Source organism: Pecten maximus, chromosome 7, assembly GCF_902652985.1.
Source record: "Pecten maximus chromosome 7, xPecMax1.1, whole genome shotgun sequence".
NCBI lineage: Eukaryota > Metazoa > Mollusca > Bivalvia > Pectinida > Pectinidae > Pecten > Pecten maximus.
The window spans coordinates 10,145,409-10,161,104 of record NC_047021.1 but is presented as its reverse complement, the minus strand read 5'-3'; the positions used below and the strand labels follow the sequence as shown (position 1 = coordinate 10,161,104).

The following is a 15,696-nucleotide window of genomic DNA, read 5'->3' as shown; positions in this document are numbered from 1 at the left end:
CCGTGTGTGTTTCCTGGACGGGAGGTCACTGTGTATCTCGGACTGTTACGATCATTTCAGTGGATCCTAGACGCCGGACCAAATTCTGGCTTTCTTTTTGTTAAATGTTTTATGTATGGAGAGTTGAAGAATGCGAGTCGAAAAATGCTCAGAGAATGAGCAATAATTAGCATTTTGAATATATACATGATCGCAATTTAACCCATCTCGTCACAACATACATTTTCGAATCGCAAAGCTATTCACAAATCTCATGTAGCTCGTATATTTATCCTTGCGTCTTGCTTTTAATGCCCAACTCACACTCGCCTTTTCAACTCGATTGGTCAGCTTGGTCAGGTAGCAAGGTAGCCTTTACGTAATGGATATCGCATTTGCCTGTTACCACCAAGGTGACGAGGTTTTAAAATAATCTAAAAATATTTAAAATATCTAGGTTCGATTCACACTTGCTTAACCACGCACGTTCATGATGTACATACTTTTTACTTGTTATTTTTTGCCCTAGTGATCTTTAAAGTGTTGTTGAACCGTTCAGAATCCGTAACTAACATACACTTTACACTACTAAAATTACAAACTGTTCACTGTCCAACACAATCTAAATACGTAATGTTCACTGTCAAACACATTTTAATTACATAATGTCCCCCGTCAAACACAATCTAAATACATAATGTTCACTGTCAAACACATTTTAATTACATAATGTTCCCCGTCAAACACAATCTAAATACGTAATGTCCCCCGTCAAACACAATCTAAATACGTAATGTTCACTGTCAAACACATTTTAATTACATAATGTCCCCCGTCAAACACAATCTAAATACATAATGTTCACTGTCAAACACATTTTAATTGCATAATGTTCACTGTCAAACACAATCTAAATACAAAAAAATTGTACATAATGTTCCCCGTCAAACACATTTTAATTAAATAATGTTCACTGTCCAACACAATCTAAATACATAATGTCCCCGTCAAACACAATCTAAATACGTAATGTTCACTGTCCAACACAATCTAATTACATAATGTTCACTGTCAAACACAATCTAAATACATAATGTCCCCCGTCAAACACAATCTAAATACGTAATGTTCACTGTCAAACACATTTTAATTTCATAATGTTCACTGTCAAACACATTTTAATTACATAATGTTCCCCTTTAAACACAATCTAAATACATAATGTTTACCTTCAAACACAATCTAATTACATAATCCTCACTGTCGAGCACAATCTAATTACAAAACGTTCACTGTCATACACAATCTAACTTTAACTGTTAAAATGATATAATTTTATAATGTCAAACACTCACGTTGACTGACATACATAATCTAACGTTCACCGTCAAAACAATATAATTACATAATGTCCATGGTCAGATACATTCTAATTACACAATGTTCACTGTCAAACACATTTCAATTACATAATGTTCACTGTCAAACACAATCGCATTATATTATGTTCACTTCAAGCACAATATAACGTTAACTCAAATAAAAATTAACATTTACTATCACATCTAACATAAGATGTAGGAACATTACACAGATAAATTAGAAATTTCATTTTTGTCAGACTTTTGATATGTTACGATGGCTAATTTGTGCCATTTCATTATTTCGACTTTTCGCCCTGAAAATACGAAAATTAAATATCTTAATTCTCGTCTTTTCGCTCCAAAAAGATTAAACACCATAGTCGAAATAAATGCACGCAAATTAGCGACTTTGATTCTCGTCTTTTTTAACAAACCTTAATTTTGGTCTTTCGCCTGCCAAGCGAAGAGCGACAGTGCGCCATGCGGCAAACACAGCTTTTTTGCTTGGCACTGGGGCAATGTAGCTCTAGATCTTCGCATGGTGTACTGTTCACTCTTCGTCAATCTTCGCACGTACGGTAATGTCGCGACAGTGCGACATCGCCGAAATCAGCCAATGTAATCGTCCTTATTTCTGATTGTTTAGATGCGCATTTAAATGGATAACTATAAACATATCATAAATGTATCCCAGATACAACACGATAATTTTTATCAAGCATCTTCCAATCTGCCCAGAGTGTTGAATTAATTTTACGTAATTCGATAACGGTATAAGGAAAGACAATTTTACATGTAGTGAATTTCTGTTGTTGTTGTTGTTGTTGTTGTTGTTGTTGTTGTTATACTTTTTTTATATATATACATATTTGTGAAGTTAAGTGTTTATGGTCCCACACAATACAATACATATGATTGAAAACAAATGCTGACTGGGATATAATATATAAATGTATGTGGAGAGTTAATTTGTAAATCGGCCTGTAATCGTATACAGCATTTGAACTTTTGCATGTTTCAAACACCTGTGAATAAATAAGCACGAGGCATTGTTTAATCATTTGTAAGCATATTTTATATAAAAAAAAATATTTGATTTTTTATATCAAAACTTTGATTTCCTCGAAAAATTCAAACAGAATAAAAAATCGAATTGTTGTTTAATTTTGATCTGAATACTGACATTCTATTATCAGGAAACCCAGACTTGTCAAATGAAGAAAATGAAATAATAATTGAAGCTGTACAGATTTTTATATAAATTCCAAAAGGTTCGACTAAATATTTATGAACTACTTAGCTTCATCGTAATTTATCCACATCCCCATCGACATCATTAATTAACATAAATAATTTACATACTTATATATCCAAGTATTCTTTTCTCCAATTAGATTGCGATAACATAGATTTATTTGTATTCCACCACCGTTCATCACTTTTCACCATAATTTACCTTTTTGTCAAAATAATTATTTTTTTTGTTTATTATTATGAAACAGTATTTGTATCTCGACCACCATACTAATCACCAATATGCCGAACCTTAGAGGGAAATGGATTAATATAAGCTTTAAGCTTGTTTCTAGATCCCTCACCAATGTACAATTTGCAATGTATATGTACACTTGTATTGAATATAAATAAATATTGTTTAAACTAATTGCTGTTATATTCTAAAACAGAAAAAAACAAGAGATCCCAGAGGGATCTTGGCGCCCACCATTGAATGATCTTTATAGGTTCTATGTCAGATTGATCTTCTCTCTATTTTTCCCTTCCTTTTACTAATCTGTGCAAATTAAGATATCCCTCCAGTACTTTTCAAACAAGGGAATCCTAGCTATATAAGAAATTTGAGATTTAACGATAATGGCTGTTTGTTTGCCAGGTTGTTTTCAGGACAGACTGGTCCAAAAATGCAATACAAGGGACCAAGGGGAACCTACATATGAAATTTGAGAAAGATCCCTTCAGTACTTTGAGAAATAGAGATAACAAACTTAAATTGTCAAAATCCAAGATGGCGGTCTGTCTGCCATATTGTTTTCCAATTGATCTCAAAATGCAATAAGCATAATGAGGCACCAAGGGGAACCTCCATATGAAATTTGAGAAAGATCCCTTCAGTACTTTCTCAGAAATAGCGATAACAAACTTCAGTTGTCAAAATCCAAGATGGCTGCCTGTCGGCCATGTTGTTTTCAGATTGGTCTCAAAACGCAATATGCATAACTAGGCACCAAGGGAAACTTACATATGAAATTTGAGAAAGATCCCTTAAATACTTTCTCAGAAATAGTGATAACAAACTTCAATTGTCAAATCCAAGATGGCTGCCTGTCGGCCATGTTGTTTTCCGATTGGTCTCAAAACGCAATATGCATAAAGAGGCACCAAGGGGAACCTACATATGAAATTTGAGAAAGATCCCTTCAGTACTTTCTGAGAAATAGCGATAACAAACTTCAATTGTCAAAATCCAAGATGGCTGCCTGTCGGCCATGTTATTTTCAGATTGGTCTCAAAATGCAATATGCATAACCAGGCACCGAGGGGAACCTACATATGAAATTTGAGAAAGATCCCTTCAGTACTTTCTGAGAAATAGCGATAACAAACTTCAATTGTCAAAATCCAAGATGGCTGCCTGTCGGCCATTTTTTTCCCTGATTGGTCTCAAAACGCAATATGCATAACTAGGCACCAAGGGGCCCCTTCATATGAAATTTGAGAAAGATTCCTTCAGTACTTTCTCAGAAATAGCGATAACAAACTTCAATTGTCAAAATCCAAGATGGCTGCCTGTCGGCCATGTTATTTTCAGATTGGTCTCAAAATGCAATATGCATAACTAGGCACCAAGGGGAACCTTCATATGAAATTTGAGAAAGATCCCTTCAGTACTTTCTGAGAAATAGCGATAACAAACTTCAATTGTCAAAATCCAAGATGGCTGCCTGTCGGCCATGTTGTTATCCAATTGGTCTCAAAATGCAATATGCATAACTAGGCACCAAGGGGAACGTTCATATGAAATTTGAGAAAGATCCCTTCAGTACTTTCTCAGAAATAGCGATAACAAACTTCAATTGTCAAAATCCAAGATGGCTGCCTGTCGGCGATGTTGTTTTCCGATTGGTCTCAAAACGCAATATGCATAACTAGGCACCAAGGGGAACCTACATATGAAATTTGAGAAAGATCCCTTCAGTACTTTCTGAGAAATAGCGATAACAAACTTCAATTGTCAAAATCCAAGATGGCTGCCTGTCGGCCATGTTGTTTTCCGATTGGTCTCAAAACGCAATATGCATAACTAGGCACCAAGGGGAACCTTCATATGAAATTTGAGAAAGATCCCTTCAGTACTTTCTGAGAAATAGCGATAACAAACTTCAATTGTCAAAATCCAAGATGGCTGCCTGTCGGCCATGTTGTTATCCAATTGGTCTCAAAATGCAATATGCATAACTAGGCACCAAGGGGAACGTTCATATGAAATTTGAGAAAGATCCCTTCAGTACTTTCTCAGAAATAGCGATAACAAACTTCAATTGTCAAAATCCAAGATGGCTGCCTGTCGGCGATGTTGTTTTCCGATTGGTCTCAAAACGCAATATGCATAACTAGGCACCAAGGGGAACCTACATATGAAATTTGAGAAAGATCCCTTCAGTACTTTCTGAGAAATAGCGATAACAAACTTCAATTGTCAAAATCCAAGATGGCTGCCTGTCGGCCATGTTGTTTTCCGATTGGTCTCAAAACGCAATATGCATAACTAGGCACCAAGGGGAACCTTCATATGAAATTTGAGAAAGATCCCTTCAGTACTTTCTGAGAAATAGCGATAACAAGAATTGTTTACGGACGGAGGGACGGACGGAGGGACGGACGGACGGACGGACGGACGACGGACCACGGACGCAGGGCGATTTGAATAGCCCACCATCTGATGATGGTGGGCTAAAAATGCAAGCATTTACGATAACGAGGCGCCGTTGTCATATTTATTCATTATCTTTTTAAGCCGGTTTTTCGGTAACAGAAAATGATTTCTTGATGTCAAAAATTACAATTTTTGATATATAAAGAAATAATTTTAACTTGATCTGTGTTGTATCTGTCAATTTCCATTTAACAATATATATACAACATACAGAGACCTATATACTAGTATATAGGTCTCTGACAACATACAATTGATACAAAAAAGGAATCAGAAATAATTTTCTTACCTAAAAACTGCTACATGTACATGTATGTGAATCATTTGTAAATATTTTATCATATCTTTAAAACATCTTACAACCAAAGCAGTACTCTTAATACATAAACATACATTCAGTACACTGATTCCACTTGAATTGATTTAAACACGTTTTTTTAGTAACTTAAATATACAAAGGGATTGGGTACAAGTTATACAACTTGTATAAAGTCATTTTCCGATACAATTTTACATAAACATTACAGCAAGATTTCCAAACATTCAGTTATTGGGAGGTACATTATAACTCATGATCTATATCAGAGATCAAAGTATACCTGTAGATCTCAGTCATGATCACGCCCTTTTTTGTCATTTTTATCAGGAATCACGTGGTATTATTTTAAACAAGCAGAATGCGTGAAAAATATAATTCTGTAATAACTATTTGATATCAAACAACCAATTCTCAGTTTAGAAAAGAAATAATACAAAAACAGGACGTCTCGGAAAAAAAAGAACTCTTTAATTTTTGATATAAGAAATTATATGTAGACCTACAGTAGCGAAACTGGACTGGGCTGAACGCTGGTAGCCAGGAACATCTACAGGTCCGTCGAGATACAGACAGACGGTGTTTCCGGATTTACGGGGCAGTGTCAATACAAAATAATTTTCGGTCTTCGATGAAAGTTAACATTGAATAATCCGGAATAATTTTGTTTTTGATAGTACATCGTCCAGTTAAAAGGGAATGCAAACGCTTGATATAAGTATGTATGAATACGACCACTTCAAGCGTTTTACAGAAACAGAGTAGCCGGTGACTGGCATGTTTGTGACTGTTTGGAAATTTTAGGTAAGGTTTCAGCTCGATTTTATGCTTTCGCAGATTTTTTTCCAGTATGAAAATACATATATGTGACACGTTGGTTAGAGGGAAATTTCATTAACTGCCAGAAGTGTAAGCTGGTTATCCCTTAAAATGCGTTTGAACGTACATGTTTTTCAGCATAAAGCAACGGGCATATCCAGATATCACAAGGCAGGGTTTCAGTTGATTTCATCAACGTTTTTAGCCCACCATCTGATGATGGTGGGCTATTCAAATCGCCCTGCGTCCGTGGTCCGTCGTCCGTCCGTCCGTCCGTCCCTCCCTCCGTCCGTCCGTCCGTCCGTCCGTCCGTCCGTAAACAATTCTTGTTATCGCTAATCCTCAGAAAGTACTGAAGGGATCTTTCTCAAATTTCATATGTAGGTTCCCCTTGGTGCCTAGTTATGCATATTCCATTTTGGGACAGATCGGAAAACAACATGGCCGACAGGCAGCCATCTTGGATTTTGACCATTGAAGTTTGTTATCGCTATTTCTGAGAAAGTACTGAAGGGATCTTTCTCAAATTTCATATGTAGGTTCCCCTTGGTGCGTAGTTATGCATATTGCATTTTGGGACCGATCGGAAAACAACATGGCCGACAGGCAGCCATCTTGGATTTTGACCATTGAAGTTTGTTATCGCTATTTCTGAGAAAGTACTGAAGGGATCTTTCTCAAATTTCATATGTAGGTTCCCCTTGGTGCGTAGTTATGCATATTGCATTTTGGGACCGATCGGAAAACAACATGGCCGACAGGCAGCCATCTTGGATTTTGACCATTGAAGTTTGTTATCGCTATTTCTGAGAAAGTACCGAAGGGATCTTTCTCAAATTTCATATGTAGGTTCCCCTTGGTGCCTAGTTATGCATATTGCATTTTGGGACCGATCGGAAAACAACATGGCCGACAGGCAGCCATCTTGGATTTTGACCATTGAAGTTTGTTATCGCTATTTCTGAGAAAGTACCGAAGGGATCTTGTCAAACACCTGTGAATAAATAAGCACGAGGCATTGTTTAATCATTTGTAAGCATATTTTATATAAAAAAAAGAATTTGATTTTTTATATCAAAACTTTGATTTCCTCGAAAAATTCAAACAGAATGAAAAATCGAATTGTTGTTTAATTTTGATCTGAATACTGACATTCTATTATCAGGAAACCCAGACTTGTCAAATGAAGAAAATGAAATAATAATTGAAGCTGTACAGATTTTTATATAAATTCCAAAAGGTTCGACTAAATATTTATGAACTACTTAGCTTCATCGTAATTTATCCACATCCCCATCGACATCATTAATTAACATAAATAATTTACATACTTATATATCCAAGTATTCTTTTCTCCAATTAGATTGCGATAACATAGATTTATTTGTATTCCACCACCGTTCATCACTTTTCACCATAATTTACCTTTTTGTCAAAATAATTATTTTTTTTGTTTATTATTATGAAACAGTATTTGTATCTCGACCACCATACTAATCACCAATGTGCCGAACCTTAGAGGGAAATGGATTAATATAAGCTTTAAGCTTGTTTCTAGATCCCTCACCAATGTACAATTTGCAATGTATATGTACACTTGTATTGAATATAAATAAATATTGTTTAAACTAATTGCTGTTATATTCTAAAACAGAAAAAAATGCAAGCATTTACGATAACGAGGCGCCGTTGTCATATTTATTCATTATCTTTTTAAGCCGGTTTTTCGGTAACAGAAAATGATTTCTTGATGTCAAAAATTACAATTTTTGATATATAAAGAAATAATTTTAACTTGATCTGTGTTGTATCTGTCAATTTCCATTTAACAATATATATACAACATACAGAGACCTATATACTAGTATATAGGTCTCTGACAACATACAATTGATACAAAAAAGGAATCAGAAATAATTTTCTTACCTAAAAACTGCTACATGTACATGTATGTGAATCATTTGTAAATATTTTATCATATCTTTAAAACATCTTACAACCAAAGCAGTACTCTTAATACATAAACATACATTCAGTACACTGATTCCACTTGAATTGATTTAAACACGTTTTTTTAGTAACTTAAATATACAAAGGGATTGGGCACAAGTTATACAACTTGTATAAAGTCATTTTCCGATACAATTTTACATAAACATTACAGCAAGATTTCCAACATTCAGTTATTGGGAGGTACATTATAACTCATGATCTATATCAGAGATCAAAGTATACCTGTAGATCTCAGTCATGATCACGCCCTTTTTTGTCATTTTTATCAGGAATCACGTGGTATTATTTTAAACAAGCAGAATGCGTGAAAAATATAATTCTGTAATAACTATTTGATATCAAACAATCAATTCTCAGTTTAGAAAAGAAATAATACAAAAACAGGACGTCTCTGAAAAAAAAGAATTCTTTAATTTTTGATATAAGAAATTATATGTAGACCTACAGTAGCGAAACTGGACTGGGCTGAACGCTGGTAGCCAGGAACATCTACAGGTCCGTCGAGATACAGACAGACGGTTTTTCCGGATTTACAACGGTGAAAGTTAACATTGAATAATCCGGAATAATTTTGTTTTTGATAATACATCGTCCAGTTAAAAAGGAATGCAAACGCTTGATATAAGTATGTATGAATACGACCACTTCAAGCGCTTTACAGAAACAGAGTAGCCGGTGACTGGCATGTTTGTGACTGTTTGGAAATTTTAGGTAAGGTTTCAGCTCGATTTTATGCTTTCGCAGATTTTTTTCCAGTATGAAAATACATATATGTGACACGTTGGTTAGTGGGAAATTTCATTAACTGCCAGAAGTGTAAGCTGGTTATCCCTTAAAATGCGTTTGAACGTACATGTTTTTCAGCATAAAGCAACGGGCATATCCAGACATCACAAGGCAGGGTTTCAGTTGATTTCATCAACATTTTTTACAGAAGGATACTCTTTAACTCACAGCTTAAGATTACTATGTATTGGCTAGGAAAACATTATTAGATCACAAGCACGTCACTTGCAGGGGTTTGAGTACTGTGGAAAGTAGCATTGGCTGTATTGTTACCTATTGTATGGAATACCGATCCATGAATTGGCATAATCATTATCTGATTAGACAAAGTAATTTTGCATATATGAGCCTGATATCAATAAAAAATAGTACTTTTAATTTTCATTAACAGTGATCATGAGGTTAATGGTGCAAATGATAATCAAATGTCTCGGAAACTATATATATATAGACAGTAGATATAGATAGTCTGTATTTAAGATTTAAGATTTTTCAATAACTGTATTATTTTGTATACAAGGTTATAGTTAGCAATGCATGTATATGGAGTGCAATGCATATATATACAAAGGCTTAATTTGATAACTAAACTTTCTTTGGCTTTGATCCATTTTAATTTATTTTATGGTGTCATGTGTAAAAGATACCAGTGTAATTCTTTTTCATGCAATTCTCAGAACTCATAATGTTCCTGACACGTTCCGAGTATGACAGAGGAGTCAATACCTTTTCCCCAGAGGGGCGACTCTTCCAGGTGGAATATGCTATAGAAGCCATAAAGGTAAAATCAAAACAATTTTAAATCTATCTTTTTTTAAAGTCATGATTATATTCTGACAGTATTTGATATGGATAAAAAGACAAAACACCACTGTTTGTAATAAGTAAAGTTTTTTTTACCTATCTCTTTAATTTGAAACCTGCAGTTGGTATAGGCATTCAAATCATGGTACATTTGTACATGTATCTTTGTTCCCAAAAAGAACTTTTTTTGCAAAAGGTTTTGCACTGTTTTCCATTTCAGTATTTGAGTTTTTGTTGAAATCAAGATCTACATTTTTTCATTTTTCAACTGATTTCTTTGAAACTTGGTAGTATGATATATTGTTGTGTTTCCTTGAATGGCATTTTGATTAGACTAATTTTGTATTTTTGAAAAAAAGTTATTGTCCTTTGGTTATTTCAGTAATTGATATCTTGTCCAGAGTTCTACAGTTTTCAATTAATTTCTTTGAAACTGGATAGGCTTTATGTCAGTTTATGATCATAATATAATGTTGTGTTTCGAATTCCCTAATGTCAGTATAATGTGACTGGGTGGGGTGTCCTGGTGGATGTCTTAGGCAGTATTCTTCAGTGAGGTAGCACTATAACTCGGCAAAAGTTCCGGATTATCACAAGGAGACTTAACACAAACATACTGCATTGCAAAAGTAGTTGCCCTTTGTTTATTTCAAGTACTTGTCCAAAAATCTAAAGATCCTCTGTAGGTTTCTACCAATTTCTTTTACACTTGGCTAAGACTTTTTATAATCATGATATAAAGTAGTGTTTAATGTGTTTGAGACAAACTCCTGATTACTTGCATTCAAGCTGTTACAAAATTAAAAATTGACATTGTAGTGAAAGGTGAAGGTAATTATAGCATGCTTAGTTTAAACATTAAAAAGTTGCACACTGATAACTTGTTTCATTTCAACTTTACTTATTAGAATCATATAGAAGAAAGGTCTTGAAATACACTGCCAATAATCTCAATTTGATATACATGTATTAAGATTTTTACTTTCATTTATAGTTGGGATCAACTGCCATTGGTATTCAGACAAGTGAAGGTGTTGTATTGGCGGTGGAGAAAAGGGTTACCTCCCCATTAATTGAAACAACCAGTATAGAAAAAGTAATGGAGGTAGATGATCATATAGGTATGTTGATATGATGGAAGTATTTTTCTGTTCTATCATAGTGTTTTGTGGTGAAATTTCTAAAAAAAAATATTGTTCTATTTAGTTGATTTAATCAATGACACGTCATTTTACCTCTGATTATTTGATCTGTTTGAAAAAGGTGATGATGATCAGCAATTTGAAGACATTTCCCATGCTATTTACATTATAGTCTTAAAAAGTAGTGAAGTGTTGTGTCATTACAGAATATCTTACATGCTTGCCTTCTTTGTAATGATTTTCACATGGGGTTATATATGTTAATGGTTTGGTCCTTGGCTGTTGAAGGTTGTGCTATGAGTGGTTTAATTGCCGACTCCCGAACATTGATTGACAAAGCTAGAGTAGAAGCCCAGGTAAGATAAACTGGATGTCCACAGGATTTATATCTGTACTATGAGCTACGTAAGACAGCTAACTTCTAACATCTTCTGTATGACATCATTATAAATTCACCATTATTTATACACATTTTGAAACTCCAGTATTTATACACTGGACCAACAGACTAGAGTTCAATATTGGAAAATGCATATAATTCTTCGACTCGTATGTTTCTGGTAAACACGTACATACAGCAAAAGCACAATATCATGTTCAAACTGTCTTTATAATATTGATAGAACTTATGGTATATTGCAGGTGGCAGCTATAGTTATGACAAACAGATTTCACTGTTTGTGAGAACTAGTAGATATATATTGTTTATATCTTTTTATTCTAGAACCATTGGTTCACCTACAATGAGAAGATGTCAGTGGAAAGTGTCACCCAGGCTGTCAGTAACCTCGCTCTACAGTTTGGGGATGACGATGCTGACCCAGGAGCCATGGTAATTATAAATTGACTGCTCACAGAACTTCCTAACTGATGGCACTGAATACTTATACAGATATTCCCTCATGCTATTCATAGATAAACTGGTATTCAGTGCTGTTGGTTTGATTTTGTATTGTTTAATGTCCTATCAACAGTCACTTAAGGAATGCAATTGGTCTTGAATAAAATTAATATATTGCCTTCTAGAACTCTTGGAATAATTTTTATCTATACATGTATTTATGTGTAGGTCAATGAGACCTAATAACATATTACATATTTAGATATCTATGTATTTCACAACTTGCTGAAGTTGAGGAACAACTGATTTACCCCAACAGTAAAATAGGGTAAACATTAATCACTGGTCTGTGCGTGTGTCCAAGCAATTGTGCGAGCAAAAAGGTCCTAATGTCAAGGTCAAAGTTGCTGTTATTACAAATTAGATCTGAGCATATACTGTCAAAAATACTATTACATCATGTAAGGCCTTAACAGAAGTTCAAACGTACATGATGATACACTGTAAAATGTAGATGTGCAATAGGGGTTTATAAAATTCCTATGTTAGACATTGAACCCTGGGACCGATTTAACTCAAATTCACACCATAACATCGTAGCATGAAATTCTACACCTGATTAGATTTTGGTAGTCATTGATCAAGGTTAAAAGTCAAAGGTCACACTTGACCACTTACAAAATTGTGTACAGAATCTCATTCAGACTTAATTACTTTATTGATGAGGGGGTCAGGGGTATATCTGTGTGAGCTAATCTTATTTTTATTACATCATCGTTATGTCCTTTGTACATATTTCAGAGTCGACCTTTTGGAGTTGCCTTGCTGTTTGCTGGGATCGATCATAAGGGACCACAATTGTAAGTCTTGGTTGTTTAGATGTTACAAGTTTTAAAGAATTCTTAAACTTGCATCTTTTTTCTGAATTAATTACAAGGAATCAATATTATAATGCATATATATATTTTCAAAGGAAGGTATATATAAACAACTTACATGTATATAAGTAAAGTAACACAGTAATGTAAGGTTACATAGCCCAGTTTTTCACTTCCATATTCGTGATGACTAAATCTGTCTCTCCCCAATGTATAGACTACTAGTATTAAGAATCTAACTAATCATGGTTTTATGATCATTCTTACTTATATTGCTCTTTTAGATTCCACATGGATCCATCTGGGACCTTCATCCAGTACGATGCCAAGGCCATAGGATCCGGGTCCGAGGGTGCACAACAAGCTCTCCAGGATGTATACCACAAGGTAAACAAAACCCCAAATAAGTTCAATAGCAGACACTACAGACACAGAGTTTTATACAATGTACCAGTGCCCATTACTTGTCAGTTCAACATAACATTTTGTGTGTTCTTTTTTCAGTCCATGACTCTGAAGGAGGCCTGCAAAAATGCTCTGACCATCCTTAAACAAGTTATGGAAGAGAAACTCAACTCATCAAATGTTGAGGTTAGTACCAGTGTACTAGTCTAGAGACTTATCATTGTCAATAATTATAGTATAAACCACTGTATAGAAGGCCTAAAGGAAATATTTAGATTAGGAGAAATCTTGAACAGGTTCCAGTATCAGGTGTTTGCTGTGGAAATACTCGTCTTATCTACAAATTCAGGTATCATTGTAATCAATAAAAGACCATAGGCAACGTTGCTAAAAATGAAATTTGTCCATAATTGTTTTGGTTTGCTTTATTAGCCAATCAGGGATGACAATTACAGTTGGGTTCACTCAGTTTGTCTAAATTTGCAAAAGAATTTAAAACTATTTCTTAAATTTGATTGAACTGCCTTATTTTTTGGCTGATTGACTGATTAATAATATTGTTTAAGTGGTACTTAAGTATTACATCTGTTCCCTAAAAATCCTTGACCTTTTATCACTTTACAGATGGGAACAGTGACACCACAAAAGAAATTTCACATGTGTACCAAGGAGGAACTAGAAGATGTCATTAAGGATATCTGATCTCTGCCAAGTCCTATGTCATCATTCAGTGCTTATTCTCATCTATCCATAAACACCTTCATCATTTCTGTGTTGACGAGTTTGACTTCAATCACCCTGTGGAGCCTTTGTATTGTTGTTACATATATTACTACCAAGAGAAACTGATGTCCATGAACAGTTTCTATGCCAGTGTTTTAACATAGAAGGTTCCTTACTATTAGAGACCTGCAGAAACATACTGTGTAAGATTTCTACAGAGTTACAGCTTATATAAACAGGAGAGACAGAGTGATTTATTATTGATGTTCAAGAGTTCCCCTGGCAGAATTACAGTACTGGAATATGATACTAGGCCAACTTCTGGTAGATATTGAAGGACTCATGTAGGAAAACCAGAAATGTACACACATCATGTTCATATTCAATTGGAAAAATTCCACAAGTTTCTTTTGTATTGTACAAGAGAAAATAAAATTATACTTTGAAACAAACTCTGTTGTCGTCATTCCCATCATCTCCCATTATAAGAGACACATGCAGTATTTTATATACTGTACAAGGCTTTATGGGTCACTTTAAGATTACTCTAAATAAGTTAGTTCTGGTACTGTCAAATCGTGTTGCATTATCTGTCAAAGTAATCATGTACAAATTCTAACTGAGCCTAAGACACTAAAACGAATTTCTTATCTACAGTTGGGTTGTCTCTAATGATCATCTGGTACATTGGATATTAGAGTGGAGTTTGGTTTGTTTTTGTTTAACGTCCTATTAACAGCCAGGGTCATTTAAGGACGTGCCAGGTTTTGGAGGTGGAGGAAAGCCGGAGTACCCGGAGAAAAACCACCGGCCTACGGTCAGTACCTGGCAACTGCCCCACATTGGTTTCGAACTCGCAACCCAGAGGTGGAGGGCTAGTGTTAAAGTGTCGGGACACCTTAACCACTCGGCCACCGCTGCCCCTATTAGAGTGGAGAGATAGAATTATGAGAACTAGGGTTTAGTAATATAGGTAGTTACCGATAACCCCAAACAAAAACCTGGAGCCCTGAATCAAATTTGATGCAAGTATTACAATATGGCATCTTCTTTCCTTTTATATGGCATAACCTTTTGTCTGGAAATCTACATTTTTTTTACCGACCATCTCTTTGAAACTAAGTATGCATTATAATCATATGTAGTTGTTTCCCTGAATGAAATTTGGATTCAAATACTTTTGCAAAGGATATTGTCCTTTGTTTTTTCATTGTTTTTGTTCTGATATCTACATTTTTCAATCGATTTCTTTGAAACTTGTTAGGTTTTATAATTGTGATATTTAACACACTTTGATTCAATTAAATTTACAAAATTCATTGCCCTTTTTAGCTCGCCTTGTGAAGAGATCTGAGTTGGTTTCTAAATGTTAACTCTGTAAACTCTTATATTAGTACTAACTAAAGGTTCTCGTATTTGGTAAAGGTTTCTGTGGAGGTTAAGTATTACTTCTTTGAGTCGGAATACAATCACTTTTGTAAATGCTTAGTTCATGTGTTGAAAGACATCAGTAAACTCCTCTATAATTGTACTAGGATATACTGATATTTAGTTTTAGGGCTTCATTTTGGACTTATTATTTATATGTTTAATGTCAAATATATTGTTAATGTTATATGTTTATGTCAAATATATTATTAAGCTTTTGGTGCAATAGTTTATAGGCATGCCAAA

The 15,696-nt window shown here is 34.5% G+C and overlaps 1 protein-coding gene across 2 annotated transcripts; it reads left to right on the top strand.

The window, feature by feature from the left end:
- The first annotated feature begins 6,381 nt into the window (after window positions 1-6,381).
- Window positions 6,382-14,474, top strand: LOC117331561 (proteasome subunit alpha type-5). Of its 2 annotated transcripts, none has more exons than XM_033890339.1 (9): window positions 6,382-6,415; window positions 9,907-10,010; window positions 11,028-11,154; window positions 11,464-11,531; window positions 11,900-12,007; window positions 12,818-12,876; window positions 13,179-13,281; window positions 13,399-13,485; window positions 13,924-14,474. In XM_033890339.1, the coding sequence occupies exons 2-9, from the start codon at window positions 9,915-9,917 to the stop codon at window positions 13,999-14,001; spliced, it is 726 nt and encodes a 241-aa protein (XP_033746230.1). In that variant the 5' UTR covers window positions 6,382-6,415; window positions 9,907-9,914; the 3' UTR covers window positions 14,002-14,474. The 2 variants fall into 2 exon arrangements, with proteins under 2 accessions (XP_033746230.1, XP_033746229.1); XM_033890338.1 differs by lacking the exon at window positions 6,382-6,415 and adding an exon at window positions 9,028-9,154.
- The last annotated feature ends 1,222 nt before the right edge of the window (window positions 14,475-15,696 follow it).